Raw genomic sequence first — 26403 nt, forward strand, 5'->3', positions numbered from 1 at the left:
GATAAAATATTCTGATTATGTAATTTTTCAACATATGAGTCAATCCCGAAGTATTATTACTAGGCAACTGCTTGATACTCTCATCATATGTAGATATATAATAAATAGGTTCCCGCCCACCTTAGATCCTGCAAGAAATTCATATCCTTCCTAAGGAGACGAAAGTAAATCTTCCATCTTCTCACACTTACCAAGACATTTTTTACACCATTTACTGTCCTGATACTGTGAATCATCATGGGGGCTGAACAGTCCTCAAATTCGGAATCGCGCCGTGCCGACACTGGGACCAGCCAAAGAACATGCTACTATGAACTCTTAGAAGTCGAAAGGACTGCGACTGACATTGAGTAAGCCATTCTGATTAAACATCTCTCAACTTTCGCATATTGATTGAACTTGTGTAGAATCAAGAAGGCATATCGCAAAAAGGCTTTGGAGTTGCATCCAGATCGCAACTTCAACAACGTTGAAGCGGCCACGGAAAAGTTTGCAGAAGTTCAGGCTGCATATGACATTTTGTCTGACCCCCAGGAAAGAGCCTGGTATGACTCGCACCGCGAGAGCATTTTGAGTGGTCAACATGACTCCAATGATGCATCTGCGCCTCCAACTTTCCATAATGTTCATCTCACTACTGCAGACGATATTATGCGTCTCATATCACGATTCAACTCCACCATTCCATATACTGATGATGTTAACGGCTTCTACTCAATAACGAGAGAGACATTTGAGCATCTCGCTCAAGAGGAGGAAGCTGCTGCTGACTACGAGGGTGTTGAATGTCCTGAGTATCCGACGTTTGGCTCATCCGACAGTGATTACGATCCTACAGTGAAATCCTTTTACGCCATCTGGACTGGATTCGCTACGAAGAAATCATTTATGTGGCAAGACAAATATCGCCTCTCAGACGCCCCAGATCGCAGGACTAGGCGTTGGATGGAGAAGGAAAACAAAAAGCTACGAGACGATGCTATTCGAGAGTTTACCGACGCTGTTCGGTTTCTAGTCTCCTTTGTCAGGAAGCGGGATCCTCGCTATATTCCAAACACTCAAAGTGAGGCAGATCGCCACAAGTCCCTTCGGACCGCTGCTGCTGCGCAAGCTGCCCGGTCTCGTGCAGCGAATAAGGAAACCTACTCCGCATTTGACGTGCCAGACTGGGTTCACTCCAGGGAGGATGAAAATGGGCAGCACCAACCTTCAGAGTCTGAAGAGTCTGAAGTTGAAACGGAGATTCTGGAATGTGTGGCGTGTAACAAACGATTCAAGAGCGAAAAGCAATTTGAATCCCATGAGCGCAGCAAGAAACACATCAAGGCCGTTCAAGATCTACGTCGACAGATGAAAAAAGAAACGGCAAACTTGGATTTGGACGCAACAACGGTCGATGTACCCGAAGTATCTTTGAGCGAAGACCAGGAACTACGAACTGCAAGAGTGGATGAAGAGGACTATGAAGCGAATGAGGACGTAGTGAATGCTGAGCCTCTGCATGAGGGCCAGCATGACACAGCCACTGGAAATGGAGCATCACCAGATCAGAATACACCAGAAGCGGACCAGAGTGAAAGCCACAGTGAAGAGGAGGAACTTAATCAGTCATTTCACAAGCTAAATGTCAAGTCGACGAGTGACCGATCGGCTCATGACAATCACGATGAGGGAGTGCAGGGCAATTCATCCAAACAGCCACAGAAGGTCTCCGCTGATGATACGAAACCAAAAATCAAAATTGGAAAAGCAAAGCTCAAACGCCAGAAAAAAGCGGCTGCTGCTGCGGCAACCGAAAACGAGGTATTTATCATATCATATTAATTTGGCAAATCCCAAGGCGTGCTAACCAACTTGACACAGCATCGATGCAATATCTGCACAGCTGAGTTTGACTCTAAAACGAAGCTATTTAAACATATCCGTGATTTAGGCCATGCTGCCTCCACTGTCCAGCCTGGCGGTGCCGGAAATGGTAAAAAGGTATAATAAAGACCCGATTGTCTAAAATGCCGTATTCGCGAGATTAGGGAGGGCTTCTATTTCACGCTGCCGGCCGGTATGCCAGCACACGACGTTAGGGGGTAGAGCGTCATGACAGCAGATTCCGGTTGCTGTAGAAAGTCTCAAAGACATGAATCCGTCTTCGATGGAACACCTTGTTAGGAGCGGCTCTCGATGATACCTCTCATGTTGTCGTCACATCGTCATCGTCGTCATCACTCAGTATCTCGACTTCATCCACGGCACCATCCCTGCCTTCGCTACTGTAAAGCGTAGGCTCATGGTCCGCCACGTGAATGATGGATTTGCCCTGGACGTTTTCTACACGTTGTCTCCAATCGGACCAGTCACTCTCAGTACGAATAAGGAAGCCTATCAGCATACTCGGGTCCATCTCTTTCACATCAAGTCGGCGTAGCCTGGAGGTATGGCACGAATCGATATCTTCTTCCGTGTACTTGGTCACGTCGGCGTGGTAGGGGATCGCTTTTCTGGTGTGATGAGGGTCGAGATAAAACAGGTAGCTACCTTGGCTGCCCACGAAGTAATGAGACGAGGAAGGGCGGCCACTGAAGAAAGGGATTAGCTGCAGCCGTTTACTGTGTCAATAGTGCAACTTACCCAGCAATACCAACTGACTGCGGCATCTGCAGCGCAGCGATTAGAGGTTCCCAATATATCGGCGTGATTTTGTCAATACCGAGCCGCGTCCGTATGAGGATCAAGGTCGGGTGGAAATATTGCCCTTCAGGCTTCGCAATCTTCATGAAACCATCTTCGTAAACATCCTGTCCGTCGTTCGGCGAGTATACCTTCAGAGGAAGTCCTGAAGAGCTTGTGAGGGCCCTGTGTCTCGTGTGTTAGCCATGTGATCTATTGAAAGCTTGTCGCGGAAGTTGGGCATACTGAATGCACTGAGCAGTGGCAGATGGGCCAAACCACTCGCCAGGGAATTTCCCACAGGCAGTGGCCCCATGGCGTACGAAGTTGTGGATTGAAAACGGCGCCCTTGGATCGTCGGCAAACATGCTGATGAGCTGTCGCTCCTCTTGTTGGCTTTTGCCGCGTCGCCAGTCTTGAAGGGTTTCGGTTAGGCCTCTCAAAGAGGGTGCCGGACTAGAGGAGAAGGGAGAAACATACCTCGTCCTAACTGCAGAGTCCCAATAGTTGTAGCTAGAAGGCTCTGGCCCGAACGAATCATACAGCCCCAACCACTATCGGAAGAGAAGCCAGTAGGATCTGAGAGCGTGCTCTTGATCCTTACGGTAAACGAAAGCGCAGAGGTCGCCCTCGGATCAACGGACTTGGGTATAGGATCAAATCCCGATCTGTACGTCATCCAGAACTTTGAAGCCATGTCTTCCAAGAATCCCGGAGGCCATCCGTTTTCCAGCGGCAGCTCCTCGCCCGCCGGCGATGTCTCTGGCGCATTTGCAGGCGGTTTTGATACGGACGGAGGGCTTTGCGTCGAAGACGAGGCCCGAACAGCTTCTGATGCGCCGCCGGCCTCTGGTGCGTCGCTGCCAACAGACCTCGTCGCCTTTTCTACTGTTCTGGAGCTCGCACGCTTGGAGTCGTCTAGCTTGTAAGAGCGGCCCAGACACCAAACAGGTTCGTCGCTGTTCACATCGTTGGATGGCTCAGGGTCCCAGATCATTTGCATGATTTTCCGATGATATCGTCCAAAGTCAACGCTTATATTAGAGTCCATAGCTAATGGTAAGATTGGATAACGGGAGGTGACGTTTGATAGGTGATGTTGTCACTGCACGCATGTGCCCGCGGTTGACCAGCTATGTCATAGGACCGCCCTTCTGCCTAAACTACGGGACCGAAAGTCTAATGGCCACACTCGGGTATTTTTAGTACACATGACGCTCCACATAGAAGTACATACCAGCCTAGATCGCCTATAATAAAAGTATACTCTAGAATGAAACATCTTGAAGATTGCTTAGTATTCTTAATGTAATTTAATTGTTCATATTTTGTAAACTTCATTTGATCATATTAAATATATAGAATAAAATTATTTTCTAAACTGGCTTTATATACAACAAACATACAATATAATGTAGCTCTACACCGTAGTACATCATTGAACTCCATGGCTTGAATTTTCCTTGTATAAAGAATATGTTTTTTCAGAAGAAAAAATAATAAAGTATTAACAGTATTAAGCTTATACTTTATTTAAAAAGCAAGCTATATAATTGTACATTCTATAGCAACAAAATAACACCGAGGACAAGCAACCGTAGATATCAGAGGAAAAGTAAAGTCACCTAACCACGTGTCATGTATAACTGTGCTTGTGAAAGCTCCTATAGTAGCATTTTCCTGGGATCCTCGATGTACTCTTTGATCTTGACCAGGAACTGGACGGCTTCCCTTCCGTCAAGAAGACGGTGGTCATACGTCAGGGCCAAGTACATCATTGGCCGAACCTCCACCTTTCCATTAACCGCCACGGCGCGATCCTTGATGGCGTGGAGACCCAGGACGGCGCTTTGAGGCAGGTTGATAATCGGGGTGCCCATGAGAGATCCAAACACGCCGCCGTTGCTGATGGTGAAGGTTCCACCAGCCATATCCTCAATCGTGAGCTTGCCATCGCGAGCCTGGACAGTAGTTAGTAATGCCGCCTAGGTGTAATACTATGTGAGGATACTGCTACCAACCTTCTTGCCCATATCGGCAATAGCCTTCTCGATGCTGATCATATCCAGTGACTCAACATTTCGCACAACGGGGGTAACCAGACCCTTCTCCGTAGCAACGGCAACGCTGATGTCGACATAGTCGCGGTAGACAATGGTGTCGCCACCATTGGGGCCCTCGATGGATGCATTGACTGCGGGGATGTCTCGCATCGCCAACACAGCAGCGCGGGAGAAGGCGCTCATGAAGCCCAGCTTCACGCCAGTCTTCTTCAGCATCTCATCCTTGTAGAGTTTTCGGAACTCCATAATGTTGGACATGTCGACCTCGTTGAATGTCGTCAGTGATGCTGCGGTGTTCTGAGACTGCTTGAGACGCTCGGCGATACGGAGTCGCATACGGTTCATTTTGACCTGAGTTACATCGAGTTAGACGGGCCAGGGTGTATGGCTTCAAGACAATTCAAAGGAGAGAAGCTTACCCGACGCTCCTCGCGGTTTCCAGCTGCCGGCTCAGATTTTGACGCCGCAGCGGGTTCGGGCTGGCTCTTCTTCTCGGGCTGCTCCTTGGGTTGAGGCGGGGGAGCTGGCTTCTCGCTTTTGGCGGGCTCAGACTTGGGCTGCTCTGGCTCGGCGGCAGGTTTTGACTCTTTTGACTCTGAAGGGGAAGGGGCGGATTCCTCCTTGGGCTTCTCTGACTCTGCAGGCTTCTCGCCGCCAATCTCAACACGGACCAAGTCCTGGCCGACCGTCACGGTGTCCTCCTCGCTGACGAAGAACTCCTTGATAACACCAGCTTCTGTTGCGTTGACGGCGACATCGATCTGCAGGCGCAAGGAATGAGTATGCTATGCTATGCTATGCTGCAAGGTCAAGGGGCCATTGGAAAGCGTACCTTGTCGGTCTCAATGGTGGCAATCTCCTCGTCCTGCTCGACGTAGTCGCCAATGGATTTGGAGAACTGCTTGAGAGTGCCCTCGGATATGGACTCAGCCATGGGCGGCACCTGGATGATCTTGTCCGCATAGTACCGGACAAGGCTGGGAAGTCCCTGGCGGAAGACAGGAGAAGGGCGCAAATGGCGCATGGGCGCCATGCGAGAGACGACGGCTATGCTTCGAGACAGCATGTTGGGCGAGTTGGTGCGCAGAACGAGTGATGTTCAGAGCAAGGAGAGAAGATCGAGATCGAGCTGCGGAATAAAAAACCTTGGACGTATCGTATCCTCGGCAGATGTAATTGCGGAAAGAATAGATCGGAAAAACAAGGGCTCTACTTTTGCTTGGTAGCAGCTTCTGCCAGTTAACATGTACAGGGACGGCTTTATACCAGCGTAATAGGCGACTAGAAAAGTGGGACGAAAGGCTTCTTCAGTTGGTGATGCTACGAAGTACCTAATAAGTAAATATCAGGGATTACAGTTATAAAACCGGTTTTGTTTTATTTTATCGTATTTTTTAATGGTCCAATGGCCGTGTGTGTTTTTGCCAGCATTTGCGGCAAATTCTCAATGCGACGCCATAGCCGGGCGGACGGCAGAGCATCTCAGGTGAATCGAACCCCGCCGCACTAGGGGTGTCAAAAGTGTTTACAGGGACGGACATGCCCGTAGACAAGCTGAGCCTGACCCATGCAGCTGATCAGCCAGGCCATGCCAAAACGATGACCCGTGCAACGGAAGCTCGGGAGTGTGCCGTATCAAAGTATTGCTCTGAATACCAGCAGGTGCGCAGTGGGTGCATCACGGGAGTGTTGATCAGTACCTGTTGATTTATTTGATTTATTTAGAATACATTTACGCCGTGACTAGAAATTACTGCACTCATTATTTCATTTAGTCATAGTCCTTTGTTTGGTTGCTAAAGCTTCCAAGTGTTGGTAAATCATGTCTAAGTTCGTAGGCTGAAGCCGCTTATGTAATGCTTCTTGGTTGGAAGTGGTTGCAGTATGGTCTCGATCGTCATTTCCGCTGCTCCCAGGGATTGATGCCTAATAATGCATCCCTCCTTATAATACTCGTACCTTACTTTACATTCCAACGCAACTCCCATGGATTGCTCTTCTTCAATGACACTCAATTTCTCAAGCCCATACACTCCTCTCGCATTACACGTCCATGATTGATCCTCCAGATATCCACTATATAGATCGAATTGAGACTGTTGACCAGTCAAGCAATTATGATGCTGCCTCTTCTTCGTCTTATACCCCTGCGAAACCGATAAAGCTCGGCGACTTCAGCAAGCTGTTCGTCGAGTTCCTTGACTCTCCTCAGCATAGATATGATCCCGGCCTGGACTTGCTGGAAAGAAGCGACTACGATGATGACTATTCACCGGCCCAGATAGCCCTGAAGCCCGGCAGCTTGTCATCGACGCCCTCGAACTATGGCCCTGAGCTGTTGCCCCCTGCAAAGCGATTCCGCACGAGCACCGTCCATCATGCTCTTCCATGTGACATAAAGCATATCACATCAAACGAACATAATAACGACTCCAACTATGGCATAGCATCCTCTCCGCCAGGTCTGTCGCCATCCGCATGTCGGCATCCATCCTCTCAGAGCTGCATCTGTGGCCGGGGACGTCGGCGGGCTGGGCAAACCGACCTCTTGACGTCTTCTTCTCCCGAATGCCCAGAATGCTCGCCTCCAGCCAATACCGTGCATCATTCTCGCTCTTGGATGAACAAACTTCCAGGCAGCGTGCGTGACAAGCTACGCTTGAAGGACGACAGACATAGGGCGCTCATGATGAATCTCGTCCCGTATCGGGTGCGAGACGCCTCCTTGGCAGAAAAACACCCCACCATCACTTCGCAAGGCGTTCACGTCTTCATCGACATGTCCAATATTGATATTGGGTATCAAAGGACGTTGAAGGGATTCCGGCGTCTTGACGAAAACACTCGTCTATCGCCTGTGCCTCACCTAAACTTGCAATTTCTGACCAAAATACTCGTTCGGGATCGGCCGGTGGTTGCGCTGAATGTCTGCTGCTCTACCCTCCCAGGCCGTTCAGAGCCTCGCTATGTGCAGCAGCTGCGCGAGCTGGGATATCATGTTGATCTAAGAGAGCGTAAGGGGGTTCTCGAAGGTGGATTGACCTTCACTGGATCTACCGACACTCTTCGTTTTGTCGAGGACCTCGTGGACGAAACTCTACAGGTCCGCATTGCCGAGTCCGTGATGGAATACTTTCTTACGCCTGGTACCATCGTACTGGCTACTGGAGATGCTAAGCCTTCTCCGCACTCTGATGGATTCTTCTCTTATGTGGAGCGAGCACTAAAGATGGGCTGGAATGTCGAAGTTGTCTCCTGGCGAGGTAATCTCTCTCAGAGGTGGATTGATAGACAGTGGACCTCTCAGTGGCGTGACAAGTTTCGTGTGATTTTACTAGATGAATTCTTAGAGGTTCTAAAGTGAACATACACCGACAAGCATCTCTTTATACACTAGGTTACGCAAAGCGTTCATATACATTATCGTTTATTGTAGCTGAAGATTTTGGTGTCTATATGGTCCGTAACGTTGAGGATATTGAAGATAGAGAGATACGAGCATTACTACTTGCTAAGCTCGTAGATCTGAAGCCAACGCACAATCACTATGGATAAAATATGTAGTATACAGGCAGTATGTATGTACAGGTGGTATCGTTTGCATCCGCCGCCAAATGGAAAAAAAAAGGAAAAAAGAAAAAAAGAAAAAGAGATCCCCGCTCCCAAAGAATTGATCAACCAGGTGACAAGGTGTCTCCTGTTCAAAGAGACTTGGAAAATGGCTTCACACTCATCATGGCTAGCCACCATTCCGTAGAATCCCGCTGTCCACATGCTGTGACCGGGTGAGGTTAGAAGACTAGAAGATAGTTTGTAAGGTTTCCAGTGATAGTATAGTTGCAAGAGCCAGGACCAGCCAGCTCTCTTGTGGGTTTGTGGGGAAAAGAAGAAAAGGATGCTTGATTCGGTATGAGTCCTCTCTTCTTACATCCGGCAACCAAATCAGCGAGATGAACTCAGATAGCTGCTCATGTTTGGCTATTTTCGCGCTCTTCCCGTATCGATGCCATTCCCGAGCTAATAGCACCAGTAGCCAGAGATGATTGACTCGGAGGCGGCATGGTGGAAGGAGGGTGTTGTCCCGCCCCTGAGCCCATGCCAGCGGTCGCCGCAGCAATCTTATTCGCAAGCTGCGCTGGGTCTGGGTTGCCTTCGCCGTTGCTCTGTGTTTGGTTTGGTGTTTCACTCCTATGTAGCGGCGAAGAATGTATTGGAGATGTTGACTTCTTACTCTGAGAGTCAGTATTCGCGCTGGGGCCCCCTCGCGTAGAATTGCGTGGAGAGACTCGCCCGGTCTAATTGCACATGTTAATAAAACTATTATGTCAAGTTGAGCAAGGCCACTCTTTCTCACCTGTTTAGCCCACCGTAAGCCACAGCTATTACACAGATCTCGCTGTCCACTTGGTCCCCTTCTCCATTCTGGAGTGTTGCGGGTATGGCAATTGGCGCAATCGCGAACTACATTCCCGACTCCCTTTCTTCTCTTGCGTTTTTTCTTGTTTGACAGTAAGCCGCCCAACTCCTCTGCTAAAATTCGATTAATCTTCTCCATCTGCCGCAGCTCAAACTGCCAGCTTGAGCATTTCGTTGTTCTAAGTTCATCAAAGATGTTGTCGTCGGACGCCAGAGCTGCGTCTTGAGACCCTGGGACAAGCGCTCCAACTGCTGGCTGGAGAATCTGGCCTCCATGGGGGGTCCCCTGGCTGTGCATATCACCTCTTAAAGAGTTAGAGCCGTATAATGCGTTGCTTGCGGTCAGAGTCGATGGAACGTGGCGGGATGATGCTTTCAATAGCTTCGTTTGAGCTAGGACGAAGGACGGTTTTTGGCCCTCAGAGGCGTCCCCAGGGTATAGAGTCGTTTGGGCCTGGAGTCCTTGTCCGCGCCGGTTGAGCATTTCATGCTTGCAAGTAGATATTTTCCCCTTCCTAGCCTTTTCAATCGTACGCCCAAACTCGGCTCGTGATTCTTTTCGCATCAGCTCTTGAATGCTTGTTCCAACCAGTGACTCAGGCTGTAAGTCTAAAAGGGACCTGATATTTGCCGAAACCGAAAGAAACATTCCAGATGTGGATAATTTGCTCCAGAGCTCGCTATCTCCAATGCCACCGTTCGCTTCCAGAGTGCGCCTACCTAGGGCAAACACAGGCCGCTTTCTGCCGACTAGGATGATGCATTTACGTCCTCTACCTTGGTCGACGAATAATGATCCGTGGCTTTCGAACCAAGTATATCCACTCTGCTTCCGACGTATCCTGAAAACAATGTTGACTTGGCTGCCAGTCGTTGCGTCTTTCAGCTCCCGTGTCACTGGAACAATGTCCGAAGGATGGCAAACCGAAGACAAGGGGTTACCAACTAGGTCGGCGGCATCGTACTCGAGAACACGTTTGCAGGAAGGCGATAGATAGAGAAAGAGGCCCTTGAGTGATATGACGTGAACCACATCATCAGTATTCTCGAGAAGCATCTTGTCCCATGACGACTTATGCCAATCCGATACGAGTCCGTTTGGGTTGAACTGCTGTAGGAGCGTAGAGACGTCATCTACACCGAGCGTCTGTCCGTTGTCAGACTCCAACTGATTCGGCACCGGCGGAGTCCATATATATTGGCCAATGTCGCTGTGTTTATAATTGACTGTAACGCCGCCCAGTTCCTGGCCAGAGATGGCATCGGGGCATTCAACAAGATCGATTTGGAAGCCGATAAAGTATTTGATCTCATCGGTATCCCATGGTATAGGTATCATGGTCAAGAGGTTGAGAAAAGGCTTTCCTCCCTTTCGATAGTTGATTAAGCTTTGCTGCACCTCACGGCCCTCCTGGATCATCCTTTTGAGATTAAACACTGCTCCGTCATCAACAAATTCTCGTTTTGAGCCGGCTTCGACTTTCCCATCGGGCGCTTGAAGGAAGCGACAGTTTTGTCCGATGATCTCATGGCGGCTGTACCCAGTCAGGTTCTGGAAATTATCAGATACATAAATTATAGGGCAATCATTCATCGTGACATCACAAACGACAAAAGCACAGGACATATCGACGGCGCCAAGGTGGATTTTAGGATTTTTCCGAGTTGCGACTAGCCAAAGGGCTTTCAACATATCGAAACCACTCTTAGAGTAAATAGTCTTTTCTTTGGACTGATCCCTGGAATTTGAAGCCTGCATCGGAGTTGTAGGGCTAGCGGAGCCTGGCTGAGCCATATCCATCGAGACATTGCTTTGCTGCGCTGGGACGATCGCTACTGGCCCAGGGAGAGAAGAAGATATGGTTGCTCCAAATCCCATCATGTCAGATTCGATACCAGGATGAGAAGGACTAGCGTTGAGGGATGCGAATGGTGGAGGGGGGGCATTTATCATATTCTCGTCACGAACCATCGCCATGCCTTTGTGACCGCTGTTTGAGCGTCTTCCTAGCAGTCCGCCGGTAGGGTTACCCGCCAGGACAAAGCCATCGCCACCGGGCGCGAGTTGACTGGCATCCAGCTGGCCAGCAATTGTTGAAGCAGCAAGGTCCGGTGCCGAGGCGCTTGTGCCAGGGAATAGGTCTATGGCAGAAGGCTCAGCCGTTATCCCGCCCATGTCCATGCTCGCAAATTGAGACGGCATCATGGTGCCCATGATATCCTGGGGGATACCTGAAAAACTCCCAGAATCTGTCACGTAGCTGCCCATCTGATCTTGCACGCCGAAGGGGGGTGGCATATCCGGATTAAACTGGTAGCTGCCGAACCCAGCTGCTCCAGTATCAAATCCCATCATATCTCTGGGAGGGCCGATAGTCGACATGCGTCGAGCTGGAGGAACCTGCGAGGTGGAAGGAAGGGCAGTGCCGTAGGCCTGGGGTATGCTTCTTCGTCGTTGCATATCATGGTGTCCCTCGCGCATCACGCCATCCATTTGACTGCCCGGAATTACAGTCTGGTTGGAAATCATGTGGTTGGGTAGTGTTGGTGGTGGCTGCTGCAACTGTTGCTGAAGCTGGGGCGGAAGCGAGGCATCCTGCATGGCTAAGACATTGGGTTGGAGGTGTCCTGGTTGCTGGTCCTCGGAGGGATGTGAAAGCTGATTGTCCAGCTCTGGGTTTGTCTGGTAGAAGCCTTCCATGGCGGCAGCATCTGACCAGATGCCAGAGTGTCGCTGATCGTCGGCGTCGGGGAATCGGACAGAGAATGTTGCTTGTGGATGGGCGAATACGTTGTCCCAGTCTTCAGTCTTCACTTTGCCGTCGATTCGTTGACAGTTGGAGTTGGGGTAGGACCGCCAGTCAGCATGCGTGGTTGCGCGGGGTGAGGCGCAGAAACGAGACTCGGGGTGTTGGAGAAGTCGCCTGGAAGTTGCTTGAGGCGCTGTGTGCGAGGCCTAGAGTGTGGTAGATGATGCTGATATGGTTCTCCGTGGTCGTCGTGAATTTTATGCGAATCTCTGTGCAGTGCGCGACCGCTGCCCGTTAATCGTAGGTAAATAAAGATGCGACAGCCGTTATGTCGGTTCGGTGGAGGATCAAGCGACCCTTGGCGAGTGCGCTGTGAGAGAGTGAAGGAGGCGCAAAGGGCACGTCAGCTGCTGAGAAGCTGGGGTTTTGGCAAATCCTAACCACCGACATTTATGTAACTCGTCAAATGATTCAGCGATGCGACTTGCAGTGGAAAATGCTGGGCCTGGGTGTGGTGCTATTACGGCATATCTCTGCACGTATTAAGCAGCCCGTCTATTCTGCGGAGTATTACATCCGCCCTGCTATCCCACCAATCTGGCTCTGGATCGGCTGTTATGTAAGCGCACTTCAGCTGCAAAAGTGGGTGGATGGAGGCGGCACTTTGGCAATTCAATTTCCATCAAAGTGAACCAGAAACGTGTATGTCAAGTAGGTAAATACATAGCAGGTTATGCTGGGTCTACGAAGAAATTATATATATAACATGCGTACTTGTGTAAGGTGGATATACGCCGAATTTGTGATGTATCTAAATGTGAAATCATCCAAGTCTATCAACCAATAAATCCTGACGATTACAGCATTTGCCAGGGCCGATCCTACGAGAGATCAAGTAACAGTACTAAGGTACATGTAACCCATAAAAATATAAGCACCAGAGTAAGTACCAGGTATCTCACTGGTACTTATATTGCACCTCCAGACTGATAAATGATGAGGCATTACTGCTATCACCATAAGTCCAGGGTAGTATTGTACATTGTGATATCGCGGCTTGCTCCACACACCACACATGTCGCGCACCAAACATGGCCTAAGCCATGTGGGGGATCGACTTCTGCAAGTTTAGATTGCCAAGCCATAGACACAATGACCAGGATTGCAAAAGATATACCCACTGTGAACTTACAATAGAGAGAGCACTTCTTATTCAGGGAAAAGGAGAATGTTATGAAGGAAACAGAGATGCACTGGAAGGTAGATAGATATACACTGCTCCAGCGGATATGGTAGACTGCTGGATGGTAACTCTAGGCCAAAAGAAGATGTGTACAATGAAAATCTCAGGGTAGATCTGGCAGATGGAGGGTGCTTACCGTGTAGGGAACAATACCCCACAGCAACCGCTCTATACGGCACTGAGTAGTTTAAGGATTGTGACCTGTATTTTCAATCTGACTTGGTATTTTGCCTATCCCTTGAATGCATCCTTGAGCCGGATCCGTGCTAAGCGGTTTGCGTTGACCAAGGGCAAACAGATCACGGAGTATTACTCCGTACGCGATTTGGAGATGCTTTCGGCTGCGAAAAGGTCATGCCTCGGTATTTGGAGCGCGTTTGTAAGGTGACGATGACCTGTACTTTATGAATTCAATTATTCTGACCACCAAAAAGAGACAATCATCTCATCGTAGAATGGCCGCAAATGGTGATCTCGCCAAGTGAATATCCATGTGCGAGGACACCACCTTTGGCCATCCCTTGAGAATGTCGCAACCCTTCGATAAGGATCAACCCACGCCAACACGCAAACGGAGCCACGGTACGAAGGGAGCACCAACCTCCACAATAAGACTCTCCCCAGCTCTCCCCTGAAGAGAAACATTACCATGCCATGTCAGCCTCCTCTTGCCATTCCATCTTCTGTCTGGAACAACACCTCAAACAAGTCTTGAAGGTAGTGCGACATTCTCTAGCATTCCGGCTTGCTTCCACATGAGCCAACACCACATCGAAGCACTCGCAAGAAAGAGATACTGTGCAGAATGAATGCTTCAGCATGCTTATCCGGCATCCGCCCGCGCCTTCGTCTATTGGCTCTGGTACCAGTGGTTGTTATCGCTTATATTGTTACCGTCATTGCCATCGACGAGTTCTTCTTCGCCTCCAATAGGATCGTCATTAAAAGCGCCCCCGTTGACAAAGTGGGCAGACACGCCCAATCGATAGTTGGCACCGAAAATGAAGACCCTGAACCGACAAGATCCGTTCAACTGGACATTGAACGGGTGATTAATAAGACGCTGGGGTTTGAAAAAGTCATTGCAATTGGATTACCGGAGCGATCAGATAAACGAGATGCGTTGGAACTCATGGCATCGCTGACTGGCTTTGATATCGAATGGGTTGACGGCGTAAAGCCATCCAGCATCCCGAGCAAAGCCGTACCATATGGAATCGATCCCTCTGCCATACAAGACAACTTCCTTGGAAGTTGGAGGGGCCATATGAATGCAATTCGACAGTAAGTTCTCTGAAATACACCACCTTGGTTTTTTGTCTTGTCTAAGAGGAGTATAGAGTTGTCGAGCAGGAGACTGGATCAGCTCTTATCATGGAGGATGATATGGATTGGGACATCCATCTCAAGTCTCAGCTCCGCAATGTTGCGCGCGGAGCCCGCCAGATTCTGCAAGAGCCTTCAGAGCTGCCTCACTCCCCATATGGAGATGACTGGGATGTCTTATGGCTAGGCCATTGTGGTGAACCTTTCCCAGAGACCCTGGAGGAGAACGCTGGATTGCCGTCGGAGCGTATAGAACAAATGTCAGCCAAGTACTTCATCCAAGACGACGACACCGTCCCGCCATACAACCAAGTGTCACAGCTCGTGGACTGGTCTCAATACCAGCCGCAGACGAGGATCGTCCACATGTCTGCGGCGCCTATTTGCACCTTTGCGTACGCCGTCTCTCAAAGAGGAGCGAGGAAAATCCTCTACGGCTTGAGTGTGGATGGCCTGCATATGGCATTCGACAATTCACTTGCACAGCTTTGCAGAGATGCCATGTATGGGCTGGGCAGGAATCAAAGCAGCGCACTCAACATGAAGTGCATCAGCGTCAATCCCACCATCATGTTCCACCACAAAGCCAAGGGATTGGTGGCCTCCGGCAGCGACATCCAGAATGTTGGGGGGGATGGCAGTGTTCGTGAAAAGGGCGAGACAGAGTCCATTCGGTGGAGCATGAGATTGAATCTGGAGAATATCCTGGCCGGCAAAAGGTTGGAGGCGCAGTTTTAATACGATGATATAAATAGTATAGCATGCGACTTTGACATGATCTGTGGCAGTGTAATGCGCCCAAATGGCGACATGCCTTTAATTAAATTAAAATTGCTTGCCAAATTACAGTTCTCATCGTCTTGATACAATTCACTGTGTGAGTCCCAACTCGTTGCCCGCCAAATCATTCATCGTTCGAATTTTCGAGTCCGTATTCCCACCTTGCATGGGGGCATACTATCCCAGTATGGCCAAGATACTCCAAAACACCAGCCGTCCGATATTCGCCTTGTGTAAGATATAGCAGACTAAAGGGATGATTACGCATTGATCCTTTTGTGGACAGGTCCAATCTAAAGCTACAGCCCGACGTCCTCTTTTAGACGCTCAGTGTCTTGGCCAAGGTGCTGAAAGTATAGTTCCATTGAATGAGCGGCTTGTGAGATGGCCGGGGATTCGTCAGGTTGTAGTTCTGTGCGCTGTAGCTTTTCTCGTAGCCCATTCAACAGCTCGTCTCTATCTTTTCGCTTCTTTTCGCGTTCAGCTAGCCACTTGCTCCGTCCAGCAAGGTATTTGGCACTATGTCCAAGCCCTGAGCTCAGCGGCGAAAGGCCATTGCATGAACGATCAAGAGGAGCAGCTGAAAAGAACAGTACTCTGCCAGCTTCATCGTGCTGAAACCCCCGTCGCACCGCTTCTGGTAAATACTCATTCATGTTGTCTGGCAATGTGTACACCTCGGGGGGCCGCGGCGGATTGTACATGTTGGCATGTGGCTGAGCAACACCAGGGGTCCCCATCCCCGGCGGCCTGGGCACTGCCGCAGTGTGACCTTGCATATACCCTGTTGGCCGAGGGCTGGGCACTGGTTGATGATGCATGGGCATTTGCGGCGATGGAGCATAGCCGTTGTAATTTTGCATGTAGGCAGGCTGCTGATGAGGTTGAGGTTGATATTGGTACTGCATTGTTCGCATCGGCATATGAGAAGGAGGCGTCTGTTGCGGTGGATGAGGTATGGGAACTGGCGTTTGTGGTATAGACCCGGCGTTTGGAGGCACTGGCTGGAAATGTGGTGTAACGTGTCCGTAATACTGGTTGGGAGGTGGCACTGCACCAGCCATGCCGTAAGGGATGGCTCCGTTCCTTGCTGCCTCGCTTGCCGCATCTCTAACTCCAGGATTCATGGGAAGGCGCTGAGCTGGTTCTGCGGGCATCTTGGAAGCGGCAGGCATTGCAGGCATCATGGCATCTGGAGGGGGGGATTCCTAAGGTAGGTACATTCGGGTCAGTTGGATGTCCAAAGCGTTCAAGGGCCAATTATCTCGAAAAGAAATTGAACAAATAAAAATACGATAAAATACGAGGAAAGAAGCAGCAACTCACATTGGGTCCTGGCGGTCGACGATGGACGGCGCCAATGATGGGAGGAGCATTTGGGCTTCCCCAGGTAGGTCGCGGAAGCTCATCTGTTTCTTTGGCATCGTCACGCAAGAGGTGTTTGATTGGACTGGGTATCTTCTTCATTTGACGAGGAACATCAAACAAATCCATCTCGTAATCTTTGTCCCGCACCTCATCAGGAACACAACTGGCCCACGTCTTGATTTTGTTGAAGTGGAACTTTTCTTCGTTGTACCGAGACTCGCATACGTAGACGTCCTTATCTGGCGCAAGCCCCCTGGGACGTCCCTTGTTGAACCGAGTGACGAACATTACGTAGCAGCGGTCGATAACGTCTGCAATCGGATGGTCGCGGTATTGGCCTGTCTTGACAACCTCGTGCACATAAAAGTGTTTCTCGAAACGATGAACTGTTTGCTCTGGCCTGTAGTACCAACAGGCATTAATCCACTTCTGGCCAGCACGATCTTGCCATGTGCGGAAAATTTGAGCAACAATGGGCTTTGCTAGGTCGTTGGGGTTACGAATATGCACCCAGTCACCTGTTTGATGCCAGAGGTAAGCCAAACGTCAGTCAACTAAGAAAAAAGAAGAAGAAGAACGGAACGGGAGTACATAAGCGGGGCAGTAGACTTACCAACTCTCCAAGTTTCTCCGCTGTATTCGATGTTTGCCAGAGGAAGTTTGCCATCCTCGTCACGGAAATCGTCATCTGGTTTGAGCTTTTCTTGTTCTGCCAGTACCCGGGCCTGCTGCTGTAGTTTCACAGCAGCTTCGTACACCGGGCTATCATCCTCATTATACGCCTTGGCATTCTCAAACATGAGCTCAAGGTCTGATAGCGCCTGGTCGACTGTTTGATACTTCTTTCGCTTCGTCTTCTTCTTGATATTGTCCAATGCGACGGGGTTTGCGATTATTTGGTAGTAGTCTGGAACAACCGTTTTATCCGGTAGCCTCTCGAAAGGCACAGCGAGTGCGTTTCCATCTGCATCCTTGATTTTCCTAAGCTCCTTGAGGAGCGAGAATATTCTGGCTTCTGTCGGAGTAAGGACCATTGGTGGGCGGCCTCTTTTCTGTTGAAACCTCGCATCTTTGTCATTACTGCGGCTTCCTCGATCGGACGTATAGCGTCGTCTCCGCCGGCCTTTGTAGTCTTCGTCGTCGGAGTCTTCATCGGTTTCCTCCTCTTCCTCGTCGTCCTCATCGTCCTCGTCGTCATCCTCGTTGTTTCGCCCTCTGTCTTCGTCTTCATCCTCGGACTGCTGCGAAGGCGATTCTTCGACAGGAGGCAGCTCTCCCAAGTCTGGTAGACGCGCATCATCGGCTGTAATGTCGCCACTATCAACGAGTTTCTTGAGCTCCTCCTGCAAGATCTCTCGAAGTCGTTCAGCAGCACCGAATATAGGCGCTGAAGGGCGATTGTAGACTTGTGCGTTGTGGCATATTTGCGCGACGTCTTTGACGAATTCGGAGAAGGCAGTGTACTGCTTCTTTTGGATTTTGCTCTGTCATTGCGTTAACAAAGCCGCCGCTAGACAATCGGCAAGCTGTAGAAAAACATACTCGGACGGTACTGAAGGCAATAGGCTCGGCAATGATGTCAAAGTAGTCGGGTAAAAGGCGTCTGTTGGGAATGCGCTGAAACCCAGCCGCAAGCTCTTCGCCACTGAAACTTGTTAAAATCGGCACGCGTCGCAAGCAATTCCTGCGCATAAGACGACTTACTTTTCTTCGACGCTACATAGATACTTCGAAAGGTCATGGATCAGTTGGAATAAGTCGTGAGGTTCGTCTTGCCCAGGGTTGCCTTCCATGTCTACACTAGATTCGTCGGGGCTTTCCTTCATGTCGACGTCGCCATCGACGACATCCTTGGGGTGCTCTTGCTCCATTTCAATGACAACCATGTTTACACTGAGGCGTGGAAGAATTCTCTTGGGCGTATAGCACGGGATCTCTCAGCGGAAGCAGCTGCCGTCTCCATTGACGCCCCAGAAGGCTCTGATCGTGAAAACCGCGATAACAATGCGAAAGCCTCGCGATGCATCAATACAGGTACAAGGTACCGCGAAATGGAACGGTGATCGCAAAAATATTTTCCCGGTCAATTACAGTGCTGACTAAGAAACTAAGATGGCCACCAGCAAACTCTCGCGTGTAAATACGGCACATAGCACCTGTTCCACCTGTGCCTGAGAGGATGCGCCAAAAAATGTGAGGTGCCTCCACAAAGCTCCTTAGGTCTGTTGTTTCAAAACTCCGCAGTGGACATTAGCAGATAATATTTTGCCAAGGTGTCTGGAATCGTCGGAGTTGCAGGATGATTGATATACTAATGCGTGATGACAAAATAATGATCCAAAGCTGCCTCTTATGTGAATGTTGATATCTAAGTATTACAAAGCAGTTAAATTGAATGGTTCGTTTTCAAGGCTGGTTCCCGGCTGCTGCCAGAGATGAGCAAAGCAACCTGAAGCAAAGCACAGATTTGCCCACTGCAGTGGTGCAGCTCCACCAAGCTCCAAAGCACCAAGGCTGATACGTTAGTGCGCTACGTTAGTGCCACTCCATGGTGGCAGCTGTGCCGTTGCTAGTACATGTTGTTGACATGTGTATGACGCCTGGACGCGTATTGCATTTGCGTTCCGCTTCCGTCACTTTATGCACCCATTGGCTGCTTCAAGACGCGACGGTGCGTGTAAGAGTGGCGCGCACGGCCTCTACCATATCCACCCAATACCTTGCGTTCCTTGCATCTAGTATATTTCCGATGGTGACTCCGGAGCCCCCTGAGCCAATCCGTCCTCTCAACAATGGGCGGCCAACGAAGGGGCTGTGCTAAGGGGAATGCTGTCGACGAGAAGGGCAGCTGGTCCTTAATACTGGATTCCTGAGCGTATCGTGCCAGGGCTCATTGGCCACTTGGGGGAGTTCAGCCGGGCTGGGCCTGGTGTTGACTGGCTCCCGCCTTGGGCTGTGTCCGGCTGTCCCGTCGCCCGTCAGGTACCTGCACTCCCACCATGGCCCACACCTACATGCACGCACAGGTAGCGAGTACAGTGACAGGCACGGTTGCAAGTACTCCGTGTGCCTGTGCAACTTGCAAGCTTGTGGTGTGCTTGCCTGTTCCCGTCTCCCCCCTTTCCTAGCATCCCCACCTGTCCTTTGCAGAGCTGATACGCAGAACCTCCGTTCCGCACTCCGTCTGGATGGGAAAGGGGGAGTTACGCCCCCTTAAGTCGCAGCTCAGGCCTCCTCCACGTGATCTTGCATCCTTTTGAAGTTTCCTGTTTTCCACCAAGTTTGCTTGTTCTTGGCAGTCTCAGTCTTTCGTTCTGACGGGCCATCCATCTTTCTTGCTCTCACAATAGTGCCTTACGTCTCTCGTTACTGTTTGGTTGTTGCTGTGACTTTCGTCTTTCCATTCTTGACCCTGTGCTTTTCACGCACGTCACATATCGCCTCTTGTTGGTTGAAACAATACATTGAATTGCAGCCAAGCGCTTTCTCCTCACTTCCAAGGTCACACAGCCGGGACTCTGTTCGTGCGAGCTACCGCCCGCTGTCCCATTTCGTTCATTATATTCTGGGTTTACTTCTCAGTCCATTCATGCACTCCAACTTCTAGGTACGAATTGCCATTGTAATTAGCAGCATGCTGTGAGACTGGCGAATCTTTCGCCGGATCAACCGCTGGAAAATCAATCAATTCTGACCTGACCTTTCTCTCACAGATAACCTTTTCTCAACATGTCGGGGTATCCTGGCGGCGGTGGCGGCGGCCACCACGACGGGTACGACGGCCACCAGCAAAATAACCAAACCGATTCATACTATCAGGATGATCAGTACTATGACAACAATTACGATGCCCATGGTGGAGGCCAGGGCGGTAACCACGGAGGAGACGGTTACTATGATGAATCGTACGATCCCCAGACGCGATTTCTTGGGTGATGAATAAAGCTAACTGGGAAGCACAGAGGATATTATAACGCGGATCCCAACAATCCGTACCATCACGACGGCGGGTATTATGATGGCGATGATCAATACCATGACGAGTACCAAAATCATGGAGGCTACTACGACCAAAACTACAACCAAGGCCATCGCCAAGGATCTGAAGAGGATTCTGAGACCTTCAGTGATTTCACAATGAGGTCCGACATGGCCAGGGCAGCTGAGATGGATTACTACGGTCGTGGAGACGAGCGATATGACAGTTATGGCGACCCTCAAGCCAGCAACCGAGGGTACAGACCTCCATCCTCCCAAGTTTCTTATGGCGGTAATCGATCATCGGGCGCGTCAACACCCAACTACGGCATGGACTATGGTAACGTCTTGCCAGCCGGACAACGCTCCCGCGAGCCCTATCCAGCCTGGACTTCGGATGCCCAGATCCCTCTGTCCAAAGAGGAGATTGAGGACATCTTCATGGATCTGACTTCTAAATTCGGATTCCAGAGGGACAGCATGCGCAACATGTATGACCACTTCATGACCCTGCTGGACTCCAGGGCCTCTCGAATGACGCCTAACCAAGCCCTTCTATCGCTGCACAGCGATTACATTGGTGGTGACAATGCCAATTATCGCAAGTGGTACTTCGCCGCTCATCTGGATCTGGACGACTCTGTCGGTTTCGCCAATGCCACTGCCAAGGGCTTGAAGCGCAAGGCGAAGAACAAGAAGAAGGGAAAGCAGGAGGATCCTACCAACGAGGCGGAAATGCTGCAAGACCTTGAAGGCGATGACAGTCTTGAGGCTGCCGAGTACCGCTGGAAAACCCGGATGAACCGCATGTCCCAGCATGATCGGGTTCGTCAAATCGCCCTCTACTTGCTTTGCTGGGGAGAGGCCAATCAAGTTCGATTCATGCCAGAGTTGCTCTGCTTCATTTTCAAATGTGCGCATGACTATCTTCTTTCTCCAGCATGCCAGGCGCTAGTTGAGCCCGTGGACGAATTCACGTTCCTCAACAACATCATCACGCCTCTCTACCAGTATTGCCGAGATCAAGGTTACGAAATTCTCGACGGTGTTTACGTCAGACGTGAGCGAGATCACAAGCACATTATTGGTTATGACGACTGCAACCAGCTTTTCTGGTATCCTGAGGGAATCGAGCGCATTGTTCTCCAAGACAAGAGCAAGCTCGTCGATGTTCCTCCTGCCGAACGTTACTTGAAGTTGAAGGATGTCAATTGGAAGAAGTGCTTCTTCAAGACCTACAGAGAATCTCGTTCTTGGTTCCATCTTCTGACCAACTTCAACCGTATCTGGATTATCCATCTCACAATGTTCTGGTTCTATACTGCCCACAACGCCCCTACACTGCTGGTGAAGGATTACGAACAGCAAGTCAACCAGTCACCTTCCGCCGCCAAACAATTTTCCATTGTTGGTTTCGGTGGTGCCATCGCGTCTCTGATTCAAGTTCTTGCAACCCTGGCAGAATGGGCCTATGTTCCTAGACGATGGGCCGGCGCGCAACATCTTACCAAGCGACTCTTCTTCCTCCTCTTCATGCTCATTCTCAACATTGCCCCTGGTGTCAAAGTTTTCATGTTTGCCGACAAGAATCCAAACTCGACAATTGATCATGCCCTTGGAATTGTGCACTTCATCATTGCCATCTTCACTTTCCTGTTCTTTGCCGTTATGCCCCTCGGTGGCTTGTTTGGTAGCTATTTGATCTCCAACTCTCGACGATACGTGGCTAGCCAAACATTCACGGCTGCCTGGGCGACGTTGCCATTCAATGACATGGCTGTCTCATACTTTCTATGGCTGACGGTTTTCGGAGTCAAGTTTGGAGAGTCATACGTCTTCTTGGCACTCTCATTCCGTGATCCTATGAGATATCTTTCAATCATGCACCTGCAATGCCAGGGTGATCATTTGTTTGGCACCGCTGCCGACGTCTTGTGCAAGAACCAACCGAAGATTACTCTGGGTCTCATGATCTTCACAGACTTGCTCTTCTTTTTCCTCGATACATATCTGTTTTATGTCTTGATCGCTGCAATCTTTTCCATCGCAAGATCCTTCTACATTGGTTCGTCCATCTGGACACCTTGGCGAAATGTCTTCTCTCGTCTGCCGAAGCGCATCTATTCTAAAGTCTTGGCAACAACGGACATGGAAATTAAATATAAACCCAAGGTCCTCATTTCTCAAGTCTGGAATGCTATTGTCATCTCCATGTACCGAGAGCATCTTCTCGCCATTGACCACGTGCAGAAGCTGTTGTATCATCAAGTTCCGTCTGAACAAGAAGGAAAGAGAACATTGCGAGCTCCGACCTTCTTTGTTTCTCAAGAAGATCATTCTTTCAAGACAGAGTTCTTCCCTAGCAATAGTGAAGCAGAACGCCGAATTTCTTTCTTCGCTCAATCGCTGTCTACTCCTATTCCGGAGCCGCTGCCAGTGGACAACATGCCGACTTTTACTGTCATGATTCCTCACTATGGTGAAAAGATTCTCCTTTCTCTTAGAGAGATTATTCGTGAAGATGAGCCCTACTCCAGAGTTACGCTTTTGGAATATCTCAAGCAGCTTCACCCTCACGAATGGGACTGCTTCGTCAAAGATACCAAGATCCTGGCTGATGAGACATCTCAAATGAACGGTGATGAGGAGAAGAATGAGAAAGACACGGCCAAGAGCAAAATCGATGATCTTCCATTCTACTGTATCGGATTCAAGTCTTCTGCCCCCGAATATACCCTTCGCACGCGTATTTGGGCTTCGCTACGCTTCCAAACACTGTACCGAACAATCTCTGGTTTTATGAACTATAGCCGTGCTATCAAATTGCTGTACAGAGTCGAAAACCCTGAAGTCGTGCAAATGTTCGGTGGTAACACGGATAAGCTTGAGCGAGAGCTGGAGCGCATGGCCCGCCGCAAGTTCAGAATCTGTGTGGCCATGCAGCGTTATTCTAAGTTCAAGAAGGAAGAAATGGAAAATGCCGAATTCCTACTCCGCGCGTACCCTGATCTCCAAATTGCTTACCTGGATGAGGAGCCTCCCGTTGCTGAAGGCGAAGAGCCTAGACTGTACTCTGCCCTCATTGACGGACACTCTGAAATCATGGAGAATGGCCTGCGACGCCCCAAGTTCCGTGTCCAGCTTTCTGGCAACCCCATTCTTGGAGACGGCAAATCCGACAACCAAAACCACGCACTCATCTTCTACCGCGGCGAATATATTCAGCTTATCGATGCCAATCAAGACAACTATCTGGAAGAATGTCTGAAAATCCGAAGTGTACTCGCCGAATTCGAAGAGATGAAGACTGAAAACGTATCACCTTATACCCCTGGTGTGAAGAACAACTCACCTGCGCCTGTTGCTATTCTTGGTGCCCGTGAGTACATTTTCTCGGAAAACATTGGTGTTCTTGGTGATATTGCTGCAGGAAAGGAACAGACATTCGGTACTCTTTTTGCACGTACTATGGCTCAAATCGGAGGCAAGCTCCATTATGGTCACCCTGATTTCCTCAACGGTATTTTCATGACAACCCGTGGTGGTGTTTCAAAGGCTCAGAAGGGTTTGCACTTGAACGAAGATATTTTCGCTGGTATGAATGCCATGTTGCGAGGAGGTCGAATCAAGCACTGCGAATACTATCAGTGTGGTAAGGGTCGTGATTTGGGTTTTGGTTCCGTTCTTAACTTCACAACCAAGATCGGTACTGGTATGGGCGAGCAGCTTCTTTCTCGAGAATACCACTACCTAGGAACTCAACTTCCCCTGGATCGCTTCTTGTCATTCTACTACGCTCACGCCGGTTTCCACGTCAACAACATGTTGATTATGCTGTCCATTCAAATGTTCATGATTACACTCATGAACATCGCCGCTCTACGACACGAGACGATCAGATGCAAATACAACCGAGACGTCCCTATCACCGATCCTCTGTTCCCTACTGGCTGTGCCAACACGGACGCATTGATGGATTGGGTCCAACGTTGTGTTTTCTCAATTTTCTTCGTCTTCTTCCTGGCTTTCGTTCCTTTGATTGTGCAGGAATTGACTGAGCGTGGTATCTGGAGGGCCCTCAGTCGATTCTTGAAACAAATCCTGTCGCTCTCACCGTTCTTTGAAATCTTCGTCACTCAGATCTACGCGAACTCTGTGCAACAGAACATTTCGTTTGGCGGTGCTCGATACATCGGAACAGGTCGTGGTTTCGCCACAGCTCGCATTCCCTTTGGTGTTTTGTACTCTCGATTCGCTGCTCCGTCAATCTATTTCGGTGCCAGATTGTTGATGATGCTTCTGTTTGCAACTGTCACGGCTTGGCAGCCTGCGCTCGCCTACTTTTGGATCAGTTTGCTTGGATTGACCATCTCTCCTTTCTTGTACAACCCGCATCAATTTGCATGGACTGACTTTTTCATCGATTATCGTGACTATCTTCGTTGGCTGTCGCGTGGTAACTCGCGATCGCACGCTTCTTCATGGATTTCATTCTGCCGATTGTCTCGTATCCGAGTTACTGGTTACAAGCGCAAGCATTTGGGTGATGCATCAGCCAAGATGTCGGGAGATGTTCCCAGAGCAGCCATCGCTAATATTTTCGCCACTGAAATCGTGACACCACTCATCCTCGCTGTCCTCACACTGATCCCATACCTCTTCTTGAACGCGCAAACCGGTGTGGAGCAGGACAAACAAAAGGTTGCAAAGGGTCAGACAGCTGCCCCCATTCAGCCTACCGACTCTCTCATCCGAATCTTGATCGTCGCTTTCGGACCAGTCGCCGTCAACGCTGGTGTGCTGATGGTTATGTTTGCCATGGCATGTTTCATGGGACCTCTATTGAGCATGTGCTGCAAGAAATTTGGCAGTGTCCTGGCCGCTATTGCACACGCCCTTGCAGTCATCTTCATGTTGGTCTTCTTTGAGGTGCTGTTTTTGCTCGAAGGCTTCAACTTTGCCCGTACCATGGCCGGCATGATTGCAGTCGTATGCATGCAGCGATTCTTGTTCAAGCTCATTATTTCGCTCTTCTTGACGCGAGAATTCAAGGGCGAGGGATCCAATATCGCCTTCTGGACTGGTAAATGGTACTCCATGGGCTGGCACACCGTCACACAACCTGCCCGTGAGTGGCTTGCCAAGGTTACAGAACTCAGCATGTTTGCAGCTGATTTCATTCTTGGACACTGGTTGCTGTTCTTCATGATCCCCGTCATCCTGATTCCTCGGGTTGATATGTTGCATTCAATGATGCTCTTCTGGCTTTTGCCAAGGTAAGTAGTACTTCTATAAAGACTGAGTAACCCCGTATTGTGCTAACACGCTTCCGCAGCCGACAAATTCGTCCTCCCATTTACTCCATGAAGCAGTCAAAACTCAGGCGTCGTCGTGTTATTCGCTTTGCTATTCTCTACTTCGTTCTCGCCGTCGTCTTCATCGCCCTGATTGTCGGACCGATCTTTGCTGCCAAATCCATTCCAGACTCATTGAACAAGTCCTTGTCTGATATTGCAGGCTTCCGACTGCTCCAGCCAAACCACCAAAACAATGATAACACAAATGGAACTCAACAAACTGGCACAGGCGCGTCAAACTACTCGGGTGCTGGCAGGAAGACAACCACATCAGGCGCGGGTGCTGATTCCACTGGCAAGATCAGACTATTTTGATCATGTAGGTCTAATTTCAATGTAACCTAATGATCTCCTTGTGGAGTGATTTTCAAGCTTTCAAATGTCTATCACTACCATCCGTAGCTGGCTTGGTCTCTTAAGAGATAGGTTACTAGTATATGCTTGCTTTACCTTTGTGG

The 26403-nt window shown here is 49.6% G+C and overlaps 10 protein-coding genes across 10 annotated transcripts; 5 read left to right on the top strand and 5 right to left on the bottom strand.

Annotated features, from left to right (window-relative positions):
• Positions 1-45: 45 nt before the first annotated feature.
• Positions 46-1824, top strand: M431DRAFT_113012 (hypothetical protein; the record flags this gene model as incomplete). Its single annotated transcript, XM_024911863.1, has 2 exons — positions 46-350; positions 408-1824. Exons 1-2 carry the CDS (start codon positions 238-240, stop codon positions 1822-1824), a joined length of 1530 nt encoding a protein of 509 aa, XP_024774962.1. The 5' UTR covers positions 46-237.
• On the bottom strand, positions 1734-3914 carry M431DRAFT_506959 (hypothetical protein). The gene is made up of 4 exons (XM_024918897.1): positions 3145-3914; positions 2911-3079; positions 2626-2850; positions 1734-2573 (listed from the first exon to the last, which is right to left on the bottom strand). The coding sequence occupies exons 1-4, from the start codon at positions 3713-3715 to the stop codon at positions 2189-2191; spliced, it is 1350 nt and encodes a 449-aa protein (XP_024774963.1). The 5' UTR covers positions 3716-3914; the 3' UTR covers positions 1734-2188.
• Positions 3915-4048: 134 nt separating this feature from the next.
• Positions 4049-6044, bottom strand: M431DRAFT_506960 (hypothetical protein). The gene is made up of 4 exons (XM_024918898.1): positions 5560-6044; positions 5147-5488; positions 4686-5078; positions 4049-4625 (listed from the first exon to the last, which is right to left on the bottom strand). Exons 1-4 carry the CDS (start codon positions 5791-5793, stop codon positions 4329-4331), a joined length of 1266 nt encoding a protein of 421 aa, XP_024774964.1. The 5' UTR covers positions 5794-6044; the 3' UTR covers positions 4049-4328.
• Positions 6045-6780: 736 nt separating this feature from the next.
• M431DRAFT_493728 (hypothetical protein) lies at positions 6781-8091 on the top strand (the record flags this gene model as incomplete). The annotated part of the gene is made up of 1 exon (XM_024917149.1): positions 6781-8091. The coding sequence occupies one exon, from the start codon at positions 6781-6783 to the stop codon at positions 8089-8091; it is 1311 nt and encodes a 436-aa protein (XP_024774965.1).
• Positions 8092-8161: 70 nt separating this feature from the next.
• On the bottom strand, positions 8162-8598 carry M431DRAFT_397350 (hypothetical protein). The gene has a single exon (XM_024914845.1). The coding sequence runs from the start codon at positions 8499-8501 to the stop codon at positions 8232-8234; it is 270 nt and encodes an 89-aa protein (XP_024774966.1). The 5' UTR covers positions 8502-8598; the 3' UTR covers positions 8162-8231.
• Positions 8599-8695: 97 nt separating this feature from the next.
• M431DRAFT_83749 (hypothetical protein) lies at positions 8696-11844 on the bottom strand (the record flags this gene model as incomplete). The annotated part of the gene is made up of 2 exons (XM_024923349.1): positions 8696-9022; positions 9082-11844. The coding sequence occupies 2 exons, from the start codon at positions 11842-11844 to the stop codon at positions 8696-8698; spliced, it is 3090 nt and encodes a 1029-aa protein (XP_024774967.1).
• A 1330-nt stretch (positions 11845-13174) lies between these two features.
• On the top strand, positions 13175-13781 carry M431DRAFT_397404 (hypothetical protein). The gene is made up of 2 exons (XM_024914847.1): positions 13175-13515; positions 13571-13781. The coding sequence occupies exons 1-2, from the start codon at positions 13258-13260 to the stop codon at positions 13619-13621; spliced, it is 309 nt and encodes a 102-aa protein (XP_024774968.1). The 5' UTR covers positions 13175-13257; the 3' UTR covers positions 13622-13781.
• On the top strand, positions 13734-15371 carry M431DRAFT_397389 (glycosyltransferase family 25 protein). Its single transcript, XM_024914846.1, has 2 exons — positions 13734-14420; positions 14477-15371. Exons 1-2 carry the CDS (start codon positions 13942-13944, stop codon positions 15198-15200), a joined length of 1203 nt encoding a protein of 400 aa, XP_024774969.1. The 5' UTR covers positions 13734-13941; the 3' UTR covers positions 15201-15371.
• Positions 15372-15541: 170 nt separating this feature from the next.
• M431DRAFT_493731 (hypothetical protein) lies at positions 15542-18496 on the bottom strand (the record flags this gene model as incomplete). Its single annotated transcript, XM_024917150.1, has 5 exons — positions 15542-16450; positions 16569-17128; positions 17224-18094; positions 18153-18255; positions 18315-18496. 5 exons carry the CDS (start codon positions 18494-18496, stop codon positions 15542-15544), a joined length of 2625 nt encoding a protein of 874 aa, XP_024774970.1.
• Positions 18497-20339: 1843 nt separating this feature from the next.
• Positions 20340-26260, top strand: M431DRAFT_83485 (glycosyltransferase family 48 protein; the record flags this gene model as incomplete). Its single annotated transcript, XM_024923311.1, has 3 exons — positions 20340-20515; positions 20573-25864; positions 25924-26260. 3 exons carry the CDS (start codon positions 20340-20342, stop codon positions 26258-26260), a joined length of 5805 nt encoding a protein of 1934 aa, XP_024774971.1.
• Positions 26261-26403: the final 143 nt, after the last annotated feature.

Source organism: Trichoderma harzianum (genome assembly GCF_003025095.1).
Source record: "Trichoderma harzianum CBS 226.95 unplaced genomic scaffold M431scaffold_5, whole genome shotgun sequence".
In the NCBI taxonomy this organism is placed as follows: Eukaryota; Fungi; Ascomycota; class Sordariomycetes; order Hypocreales; family Hypocreaceae; genus Trichoderma; species Trichoderma harzianum.